Here is an 11,512-nt window from a genome sequence, read left to right as displayed (position 1 = left end):
AACCGGTTTATTGTCACATTTTTGATATATCAAGTTTAAACTTTCCCTCATGAAATTATTAATGAGGATGCCACTGTCTTTGCTTACCGCAATCAACGATTTCAGGGAGGATGTCTTAGAGGAAAGCTCGGGCGCCGTATAAATAACAGGCGTACGACCCAGAGACACAAAAAGCCAATAATTCATTCTGCTGCAGTGCTCCAAATGCGTACCTAACGATGAGTAATCACACCGATGAGGATCCCATGGATCAAGATAGTTGTACAAGCACGAGCGACGAAGCGAATCTGCAGCTGGATCGTGAATTACAACAAAGCGAAGGAGCCACTCACACAGCGACTGAGCCGTCACGGCAAACTATCCCAGTTGGGATTTCACCTGCCTATGTGAAAGGCTGGGACTCTGCAGATGCATTTCGCGAGCTGTACCAAAATTGGTATGTGACATTCTCTTCTATTGGATAAACACTGAGACAGAATAGGAAAGATGCTATTCTAGGAAGATTTCAGCTAAACCGATTGGATTTCAAGCCATTCTATGAAGACAAGAAAGACTATTTCTCCATCACAGTCCCGACTACCTCGAATGACAACGGCGATCGGCGAGCTCTGGGGTACATAAAATATGAGAAAAAGACCGGTCGAGTCACCTTGACCAATTCCTGCATGCAACTTCCCGTGGAGTCTCTCGTGATGGGGTTCACATCCAAGGACGAGCAAGACCAGCTGGCAGGCTCCCACGGTGACGGGCTCAAGCTGGCTGCGTTAATAATGAGTCGAGACGGATATAAAATGAGCGTGGCTGCAAGCCACTGTAGGTGGAGTTTTGGTCTGCATGGGACGTCCCAGTCTCTCCGTTGTGTCATCACTCCTTCCAGAAAGATGAGTCCAGCCATTCAACGAGACCCAGCTGATGATATGGCAAAGTTGCGGTTCCAGGATGAAAGAGACATCACGGTAATGATTGGGGCTGGACGTGCCAATCAAAATCGACCGGTATCGTCTGAAACATTCTTCGGGTGGCTGCGAGTCACTCTCGATATTCGCGGGCTCTCCTATCCCCCCTCGATTGTAGAAACGCCCCGAGGAGACTTGCTTCTTGATTCGCAGTTCCACGGAAAACTCTTCCTTCATGGGATCCTGCTAGCAATGACTACTCCAGGGGTCAAGCACTACAAGTTTGGTTACAACTTTGCTCTGGGTAAGTTCAGCCGTGATCGACAAGGAATGGTCGCCACGTGTGAGGTGGCAGATCAGGTGCGGCAAATATGGCAGTGTGCCCTGCACATGCACGAGCATACTTTACTTCCAATTTATGTCAATCTCCTTCAGAACTTTCCCCAGGTGGGCGATATTGAACAAGCCGATAAACTTCTGGAACCGTCTACCACGGCCCGTATCTGGAAATACTTGCTTCATGTGACGAGAAGAAAGCGATTCTTTTATAGCGAGACATCAAGCATCCAAGTCAGTTCACGGTGAAATGGTCAAGCTGGATATGCAATATACTAACCTTGAACAGAGTGTGGGCATGATACGAGAAACCACCGGGAAGAGGCCAACAAGAGTTCCAGAGGCCCTCTGGAACCTGCTGCGCTCAGGTTCACCGATCCGGACCGTCAAGGAGGAGCAGATAGAGCTTTTCAAGGATGCTGAGATTTGTGCTTCGCCCGAATCTGCCTTTGCAAAAACAACAGACTGGGCTTTGAAGGCTTGCCTGGCACTTTTAAAGACGACCAAACATATCAAAGTAGTCTATGTCAAAGGACTGACAGGGAAGCTTGATGTATTATACGACGCCGGACACGGTACGCTGAAAATTCATCATCGATGGTTGGACTTTGATGCGACGCACCAGGAAGCATCGTGTCGGAAATGGTTTCCTGCTGCCATAACCGAAAAGAATGCGCCGTTTTTCTGCAGTCACGTCGTAGAGGAGCTCTTGTATCTGACCATTTCTTCAATCTTCAAAGCATCCTCGACGCTGCGGATGACTGAGATGAAATACATGCGTCAGATCAGACGTCTGCTTCGAGTTCTGCCGCATAGCGTCAAACTCAGACCTTACTCGGGAGGCCTTCTGGTCACCTGGGAAGATAATGAGGCTGAATCATTTCGAAAACTTGGTGGAGGTGGGCCAGAGTACCGAGTCGTTCTCCATGCAGAAGAGTGTTTCATCGCCAGATCGGAGCTTCTCCACTCGAAAGCAGGTAAGATTGCCAGTTTACCATCCCTGCGCGTAAAGTAAATCGAAAGCTGAAGTGCCAGACAGTACCGAGTGGGATGGAATCCGCGGCATGTGGGTGTCGTCAGCAATTTGTTGTCCAGGCGCGCCGATGGTGTGTCTTTGCCGCTTTGGATCATTCCACAAGGTATTATGCGATGATCTCTCTCAATGAACGGCTGGCGATCTATGGCCTTCCATCTGAGCTGGTGTCACCTCGTGACGCAAGCATGGGTGGGCCCGACCACATAGCATGCAATCTGGATGGATCTCCGCCCATTGGTCGCCAACACGATCTCGGGACCCTGGAGTTGCAGGCCAACCTAACCTCACTTCAGGTGAACCAGCTCCATACCATGGAACAAACAAACGGCGAAGAGTCTCGCAGTTTCAAATGGATAAATGAATCGGCGAGCAAAGCTAGTCCAGCTCCAATCTCCGCGTGATAATCCTGTCTGATTGCAGAGACAGCTATCTAGCAGATTTGCTAGTGCCTTTAGTCGTCAGGTCCGATCACAACTCACATTCTATTGAATATTCGGAGAAATTTTTCCACCTTAGAAATGGCTCTTATCTGGTCAATTCTCGGCTAAGGCACTCCATGAAGTAGGAGCGAATCGGAAGGGTGAATACAGCCAATACGTCATGCGAGAATTATCCTTGAAATGAGATAGAATACTTGGGTTTGCAAGTATATATTGCTTATAAAAACGCAAGTCAATTACAGGTGTCAAAAACTAGGTGTATGATAACCTGGGAACCGTATACGTCAAGATGCTGAGATTGTTTAAATCTGATCTCTCTCTCATTGAGAGAGAGATTCTATATAAATGAGAGAAATCTCTGGATGACCTAGACTCATGATGGAAGGATCTGCGCTGATAGACCCATGCCTGATATATCTGGTATAAACCATATAAGTTAGTTACATACTCCAGGGGGTCAGGATAATTCCAGTCAGTCTCCAGGCACGCGAGCCATTGATGATTTAGCGTATTTGGGATCTCGAAATTTGCCCCGCTACGCACTAGCGGCCAAGTATTTTTCTCAGGGTACAACCAAACGATGGATAAACCCAAAGTATTCGCTTTGAACTCTTGCTGGTATGGCGTAGGGGTAGTGCGATAATAGGAGCTTCTCAACGAATGTCTTTGGCTAATTTCCACAAATCCTGAAATTAATATACCGAACATAGCCCGGCTGTGGCAGATCCCGACCGTTTCGATCAGCGTCAGCGCCTAAAGATTGGACAATCCGCTCTAACTTTGGCCCCCACGCTGGAGCCATGGATCGTCCATCATATTGCTGAAATTGGAAAGTAAAGAGCTGCCCATTTTCCTTGACCAGCTCCCTATGCTCGTGTACTCTCTTTAAAATCCCTCACGTTCTTAAACCCACACCTTAATAGTTTTGGGCAATAGGTATAGATAGTCACGTGGGCCAGATCGATCTTACCGGTGAGTTAAACACGGTGGCTTTCTGGATCCCTACCTAGGAACCGATAACATCCTACTGAACTGCCAAGTTTGAGCGATTCACCGAGGGACTTGCGAGGGGAAGTGGGCGACATGTCCAACAGTAGATCCAAATAGTTGGATAATATGGAAAAGCAGCACACGGTAGATTCTAATGTCCTTTCACGACCAAGATTGCATAAGTGGTCTCAGGACTCCGTCGAAGCTTCAAACCGATTTTGGAGCTGGGCGCCATGAGAGCAGCTTAGCTGTGACCACGGATGTTAGGCGGTCATGACAGGCCTTGGCGAGACCCTAAGCTCGCTTAAGAAGCGGAACGCGATACTCACAATACGAGGAAAGTAATATATAACGGGTTAGCCTGCATATCGCATTCGGAGTTGATTTCCCAGCTAGACTAAAATACGAATCCGCTCAGCCTAGTGGGTTATGGTTTAGAATCCAACTTTCGGTTGCTACACTAACGATCTCATATAGATTTCGTCCCACTAAGACTTTCCCTGCTCTGACGAGCCTTTTACTCATCTTTCCATTCTAAGTCTTTGCCGATCAGCTAACTAAGATGTCCTGCAATTGGTGATAGCAATCTACATATTAGCATTCTCCGTTACTGCCAGACGCTTGGTCATGCGAAGGGGTGATGGTTGGACAGAATCTTAATAACCCTTGTAGTGAGCGCGAAGTCGTTTCACAACGTACTCGTCCCCTCTGTATCTGACCTCTCATAGTTTTCAATTAAAGCTTCAGCTGGTAAGCAGCTCGGACCGAAAATAAATAACCGATTTCGAAATTAATTCAACTTTCATTCATGAAGTGATTACTGAATATCATCCTGCTCCTCCCTATCCGTATTGTCCAATTCATCGCAGTTTTGAGTACGAAGACGTCGAATTTCGGAGGTCAACTCATCGCAAATATTTTGTAGTTTTTCATTCTCTTTCTCAAGCTTCTCGCAACGATCATCCAAGGTCGTAGCAAGAGACTCGTTCCTCTGAATCCAGTAGGGGCACTGTGTGTGATCAGATTCCAGTTCATCGTAGTCTCTTTGAACTTTTGCCAATTTCGCCCGAGTGTCTGCGAGTTCGGATCTGAGCCTTTTATTTGAATCTGTAGTGGTGTCGATCAAATGATCGCAAAGCTGGTGGTCCTCGATTGTTCCATCGGACTCCTAGCAAAGTGAGTTTGTCTTCTAGGAGGGAACTAAGGGTGAAGTGCCTGACTCACCGAAAGAATGGTGTCGATTTCACGTTGGAGACGTCGTCTCTTGACTGGTCGATACAAATCAGTCAAGTTTCGGCCGGACTTGGTTGCATTTGGCATTATGTCAAGCCAGATAGAAGATAGAGGATGAGGCAAGAACACAAATAATTTGGCTTCCTCCCGACTAGTTCTTGTGGTTGCAATAACCACGACGAGAGGGATATGGTCGAAAGAATAAATTTTCAAAAATTGACTGACAGTCAGGCCAACGCGATTTAAAAGGAGCTTCTAGCTATGATTTGTAGCCCCCAGCCCGGGAAATAAGCTTTGACTATTTGAAGTCTAGCGGGTGCTAAGATGCTACCGGTGCTGTCTCTACATTGTTTCCTTTTGGAGACAATATAGATGTATGATTGGCCGCATTGTATTTCGAACTTTGGCGAGACCTGGCACATTACCGGGTCCTTGAGCAAGAAAACGAGTGTGTCTGGGGTTGTCTCTTTTCGATTACCTCTTTACGAGGTTTGGTTACCGAGAAACATGTGCCTTCGCTCGATGTGTCTTGACTTAGCCTGCGTAGTACTGGTTCTGTCCTCCTCTTGGTAATCTCAAGAAGCAAAGCTACAGTTTGTGGGCCACCAGATGGCCTGGAACACCCTGAAGGCTGATCCCGGTACGAAAGAAGCTAAGGGTGGAATAATTTCGGGGAAGTCGGAAGGTGGATCCCATGCTCTGCTAAAGCCGATATGGAAATAGTCAGATAAGCCGTGATCAGCCAAGGCGAAATTTCAACGTGATGGATAGATAAATCTCTCCCTCACGGTTTACGACATGCGGCCATCTCTCGATGGCGCTGCGCGGGATACCAAAACCAATAAATTCTATAGTTACAGTACCTTCCCTTTTCACAGACTCACTTTCTCGTAATAGCTCGCTGGGGCTCAAATCAGAATTGCGGCCCCCAGCTAATTAATACTCATCTAAGCCCCGCCCATGATCGGTGGATCGCGCTCACACCTCACGTCGCTTCAAATCGCCGCATTCCGCTCAAACAATATCTCACGGTGCAGGGAATCGCCCAAAACTTGGCCCAACGCTCGTTGGAGATGAGTAGGGTTCCAGGTCATGATGAGGAAATTTGATATAATTCGTTCGGGGTCATGTGTGATTCCGGGGTGCAGTCTTCCGATTGAAGAGAAATATACTTTGTTGAGATTTACGATGTAGGAAGTAGGGGAGAAGAATATATAAAGAGATGGTCCTTTTCCAGAGAGATTGTTTAGGTCTGATCCCTCATATTATGAGGTATCCGCTATTTAATGAGTGAAAGCTTTGTTCAAGCTATAACTCACTGAGCAGGTTGAATGTTGATCTGATTCATTCCTGAGGTATCAGGATGGATGCCTGAAACATCAGTCATCCATTGTCAGATGCCGTATGAATCTCAACATACTTGAGTGGTTAGTGCTTGGGCTTGGAGAGAAAAAAAGAAGGCTTAGAAGCCAAAGTGATCAATGTTCTGTCTAACGGGGAGCATACAACCACTCCTAATAGCATGCAGGTCCGTGTATGACCGAATGGTTCGTATAAGTCGACAAGCTGAGCGACGCGGAGAGGGGAGAGGGACCAGGTGGGACCGTATCAGACAGTGCTTCTTGGGTCATGGGCCCTATCTTTGGTTCGGCTGTCCTCGGTCTTGTCCACTTGATTTGAAGCTGAGATGGTTACTGTTAGTTTATTCGGCTAGAAATGACGGGATTTTCGCCTCACCTTCTCCTTGCACGCAAACTTAAATTAACAACCTGGCCGTCTGCGAAAGTACGGCTCAAGCAACACGAAACATCAGCTCCTCCCGGTGTCGTCAGACTTTCAGGCTCGAGAGACGCGGACGCCATCCAAGGACAACGATGGTCACCCACTGGACGCCAGGGATCCAAGCCGCAAGTAGGCCATTCTATGAGATGGTTCAAATGCCGGGAGACAGACACTGCTATGCGTTCCATTGGGTCTGCATCAGGTAGGCATACCAACGCATGATCGATGAACTAATCCACTGGAAGTAAGTCGAGGTAGCGATCATCGATGCCACCAGTAGTCATGTGGAAGAAACAGAGTATGCGATGGTGTTGGTGCAGGGAGGTCGAGCAGACAAGACATTTGCTCGCTTCGCAATCTGAGGGTGTCTCCTGTTGTGAGATCCGAGTCAGCATGTGTTGATCCAGTTCCACGAGATGTCGTGCTTTACGTTGTTCATGAAGAATTCCCCGAGTGTACACTTGAAGCAGATGATAAACAAGGATAGTGACCCCTATCAACTAGATCACTGCCAATTCTCTTCTGCAATGCAGTCACCAATATGCCATGTTGTATCCAGGTTCGTCGCACTCTCCGGCTGTCGCTTCGAGAAGTCGCGCTGGATGAACCGACAAAGGTCACAACGCGGCAAAGGCGCATGACGAACCCACGCGTGACAAGAAATTGTACAGTTGTACAGGGAGACCGCTTTGTGCAGAGAACGAGAGATTGAGGCACTCCGTCGTTCAGTGTGTGAAGGCGGTGAGGAGGGGAAAGACGCGATGGCGCGTCGGCCCCTTGGTCTTATCTGAGTCGGCGGGAATAGGTAACTCGCCACGAGACCTTGCGCGGTTGGCGATGGGCTGCTCCTGCAACGGCATGAAGATGTCAGTGGTGTTTGTGTCTGGGGCACAGACTGGCAGAAAATCAAAAGCGGCGCAGCACGAGGCGCGATATTCCACTCACCTCATCGTGGATAACGAACGTCTGGAGCTGATGTATCCTGTTGTCCTGCGAACTTGGTTTGCGGTATTTTTCGTAGAAAATATCGCATGGTTTGAAGTGACAGGGCCAGAAAGATGTATAAGCCATGATCCTGTGCGGAGCACTGACGGAATGCTGGTTCGGACTCACTCTGGTGCGCTGTCAACAGTTTCCTGTCCATCATTAGCTTGTTGGTCGGCGAGACAATGCATGACTTACAGTACATGTTTTACAAAAGACACAGGAAAGGGCTCCCTGGCTGGAGTAAATTGGACGGAACGCATGGATCTTTCTTTCGCATCGTCTTTGAAGTCAGTCCAGTTTCGGATAGGGTCGCGCTGAAATCTACATACCTGTATGGAAATCGCTCTTTTGCATCGATATTCAGGGACCGGACAGTGGTCGGTTGCTATGGTGGACAGATGTTCGCATAGATACATCGACCATCTAACATAAATCTGCTACTTTGATCGGCTGCCATGGGTGGCATAGTGGACCTGGTGGGAATCTCGTTCTCACAAGTACTTTCTAGATTGTCGGCCCACGATGTATCCATAGATGTCAGTACAGTAGAAATTCCAGTAGGTTGAGGGAAGAACTCATCAGGTGCCTCAAACCGAGGGCCTGCTCGACTTTGCACGGCAAGTGACAGTATTGTGGAACGAATCGCTGAGGGGAGAGGACGTATTTATACGCTTCTCGGCTCCTGTCGCGTACGTGCTCTATTTAAGGAGCAAACGTCGAAGGACACAATGCCTATCTTAAGTGAGGAATGATATAACATATACCGCAAGTATTTGCAGCGAATTTCTTGGTTTTAGGTGCTCACCGAGAAAACATGCTAAAGTCAAGTAGAGAATGAGTCAAAGTGAGTCGGTTAAGAAACGTTGGCTCACCGTTGAATCTACGGTCCTAATATTGAGGCAATGGAAGCTGTTCTTCTTTGATTTTACCAACGGCACTCACATTTTCATCCAAGGAACATGGAAATTTTCTGGCCTCGCTCGAGTGTTGATTGTCTGAGCTGTGTGTGGTTCTGTCCGTCTAGGCTGCGGAAAGCGTCAGGCCGCGGTCGCGCGGGCACGGGTACTCAACCATCAACCCGTTGAAGCTTGGCCGTCCTTGCTGACGGGAGTCAACTTTTGAACCTGTGATCATGGTTGAGATAGATATCCTTTTTTCGATTTTCTTTTTTAATCCTCTAGGTTTTACTCTATTTACTTTTTGGAATTTCTGAGCTCTCAAACGAATGTGGAAAATGCGTTGTGATTGAATATATATCTCCTGGACCGTTCATCACCAGGAAGCCACTAATATGAGGCACATTCACCAACCATCTGTTGTAATTTACAATGGTCTGAGAAGCACTATGCATGAGCAATGGGCAGTAAAACGAGATGATTTAAGTCTGCCTCCCGAAGGAGGCTTCTCTATAGCTATTTATAATGGTCAAATGCATACGATATGCCTTTCATGAAACTATTGCGTGATCAGCTCACTAGCAATATGAAAAGGCCACGTTGCTTGATGCATTCAACCAAGTGCTCTGAAGCTCTCTATAGCGCTGCTCAGCCAAGCATTAGCAGTGCTTGGCGAGCTTCAGATCACAACACACCCCCTGAATGCAGCAAGCATTTCAGAGGTTCAAAAGCCATAAAATTCAGCTCTAAAATGAATGGATAGGGTGTCAAATAACTTCCCCAAATACTCGATTCTGATCGGTCGAATCAGAATGCCATTTTGCTCATGGAGCAAGATATCTCTTCAGTTGATGAGAGAAATGGATAACTGCTTCCTGAACTCGTCAAATGACGGTTTCGGGAGCGGTTTTGTGAGGCCATCCGCTATATTACGGACACCTGGCACATGCGACAGCCGTATCTTTTGATCTTCGACGGCTTCGCGAATCCAGTGCCAATGGACGTCAATATGCTTGCTCCTCGAATGGTTCTTCGCGGACGTCGTAAGAGCAATAGCTGAGAGGCTATCACAGAGCAAATGCACTGCTTCACCCTTGTTGCCAATGCCTAGATCGTCTAGCAAGCGACGCAGCCATACGGCCTGGCTTCCTGCGTCTGAGAGAGCGTAGTATTCAGCCTCAGCTGAAGACTTCGTGACGCTGGTTTGACGGCGAGTACACCATGAAATAGGAGCGCCGGCGAGGAAGAATACCCAGCCGGTTCTCGATCTCATAGTGTCGGGGTCGGAAGCGAAGCTCGCGTCCACGCACCCCCACAACCCTAGACCTTCTTCAAAACCAGTATTGCCTGCTTCCTTCGCCTTGCCGTAAGTGATCCCATATCCGCTGGTTCTCTTGGCATAACTAATGGCGTGGTCGGCGGCGAGGGTATGCGATTCGTCGGGGCTCTGATTGAATTTCGACAGTATGGAGAATGCGAGGGTAAGGTCGGGCCTGGAGTTGTTGCTCGCATAGCCGATTTTGCCAGTGGTCTTCCTATATTCCTCGCCTCGTAAGGTGTCGGTAGGAAGCTCTGGATCAGCTTTCTTGAGTACTGCGATAGGATTCATCGGAGTAAGAGGGCTTGGTGAAGCTATCTTGGTTGTTGGTTTAGCAAATCCGTCAACATATGCTTGCTGGTCAATGCTCAGCAGCCTCTGCTTCCTGTCTCTTTTGATGCGAAGGCCAAGGTAATATGACACTTCACCGAGGTCGGAAGTTGACCATTTTGCTGAAATAGCTTCTTTAGTGTCGTTAAGAAGCTTCTCCGAAGTTGCTGCTATCAGCAAGTCGTCAACATAGACGAAGATGAGCACTATTCCACCCCCCTGGACATGGCGTACGTAAAGGCATGGATCAGCCTTGGTGCTCATGAATTGCCTGGAGTGGAGGTATTCGGAGAGGGTTTTGTACCAGTTTGCTGCCGACTGGCGAAGTCCGTACAAGCTTTTATAAAGCCTGCAAAATGCTCCGCGGTCCTCGAAGCCTTCTGGGTAATGCATATACGTTTCTTCCTCCAAAGCTGCATTGAGATACGCTAAGTTGACGTCCATATGCGTGGTGTGAAGGTCTCGCATTGCGATGACGGCAAGGAGCACTCGAAGGGTGTCATATCGGCCAGTACTGGCGTAGACTTCGTCAAAGTCAATACCAGGAAGTTGCTGGTCTCCGCGAGCGACCCAGCGAGCTTTGAACTTCGCTGGTTTACCCGCTGAATCAGTCTTCAATTTGTATACCCATCGACCACGAAGTGGGCGGGCGCCCTTAGGCGGTGTCGCCGTTTTCCATACACCGAGAGCTTCAAATTGTGAGATCTCTGCTTGCATAGCTCTCTGCCACCATGGCCAGAGAGGTGAAGCTTTCGCTTGAGCAAGAGAGACTGGAGAGTCGAGCCATTTGGTAGGGATTTCCTCCATGTTTTGAGGTAGGGTATGAAGGTCATTACTAGCCAGCTTTTGAGCTAATAATACCGTTGTAGTGTCTTCCCATGCCTGGATTTCCCTTCTGTCACTTTTTGAGATCACTGAGGGTCTGAAAGCTAGTGCTCTAATGATCTTGTCGGTTTTGGACGGCGATAGCTTGTCCTCCTCGGCCATATCGAGAGGAGATTGATTGCTTGTTAGGTATGCGTCTACTTCAGAGGTGAGATTGTCGGCAGATTCATCGGAGCTTTCTTCATTGTCCGATTCAGGGTTGAGGAGCAAGTGATCTGCTTCCTTGAAGCTTTCCTGGCTTTGTTGGCTTTGATGGCCAATAGGCTCATCGATTTGATGATGAGGAAGCTTGTTTCGAGGGTCTGGAAGGTCGGGGTTGTTGTAAAGGGCCCAGTCTTCTCCTTCCTCGAAAATTGCATCTCTCACTAAGTGGAGAGTGCCGC

At 48.1% G+C, this 11,512-nt stretch overlaps 2 protein-coding genes across 2 annotated transcripts; one reads left to right on the top strand and one right to left on the bottom strand.

The window, feature by feature from the left end:
• Positions 1–157: 157 nt before the first annotated feature.
• Positions 158–2,669, top strand: N7446_012264 (uncharacterized protein; the record flags this gene model as incomplete). Its single annotated transcript, XM_058521006.1, has 4 exons — positions 158–436; positions 482–1,466; positions 1,522–2,209; positions 2,272–2,669. The coding sequence occupies exons 1-4, from the start codon at positions 219–221 to the stop codon at positions 2,667–2,669; spliced, it is 2,289 nt and encodes a 762-aa protein (XP_058366372.1). The 5' UTR covers positions 158–218.
• Positions 2,670–4,515: 1,846 nt separating this feature from the next.
• Positions 4,516–5,018, bottom strand: N7446_012263 (uncharacterized protein; the record flags this gene model as incomplete). The annotated part of the gene is made up of 2 exons (XM_058521005.1): positions 4,516–4,866; positions 4,923–5,018. 2 exons carry the CDS (start codon positions 5,016–5,018, stop codon positions 4,516–4,518), a joined length of 447 nt encoding a protein of 148 aa, XP_058366371.1.
• Positions 5,019–11,512: the final 6,494 nt, after the last annotated feature.

The sequence above is a fragment of the Penicillium canescens genome (genome assembly GCF_028828765.1).
Source record: "Penicillium canescens strain IBT 15451 chromosome Unknown utg000010l_segment0_segment0, whole genome shotgun sequence".
NCBI classification, from domain to species: domain Eukaryota; kingdom Fungi; phylum Ascomycota; class Eurotiomycetes; order Eurotiales; family Aspergillaceae; genus Penicillium; species Penicillium canescens.
The sequence above is the reverse complement of the archived record's forward strand: the minus strand, read 5'-3'. Positions and strand labels throughout refer to the sequence as shown.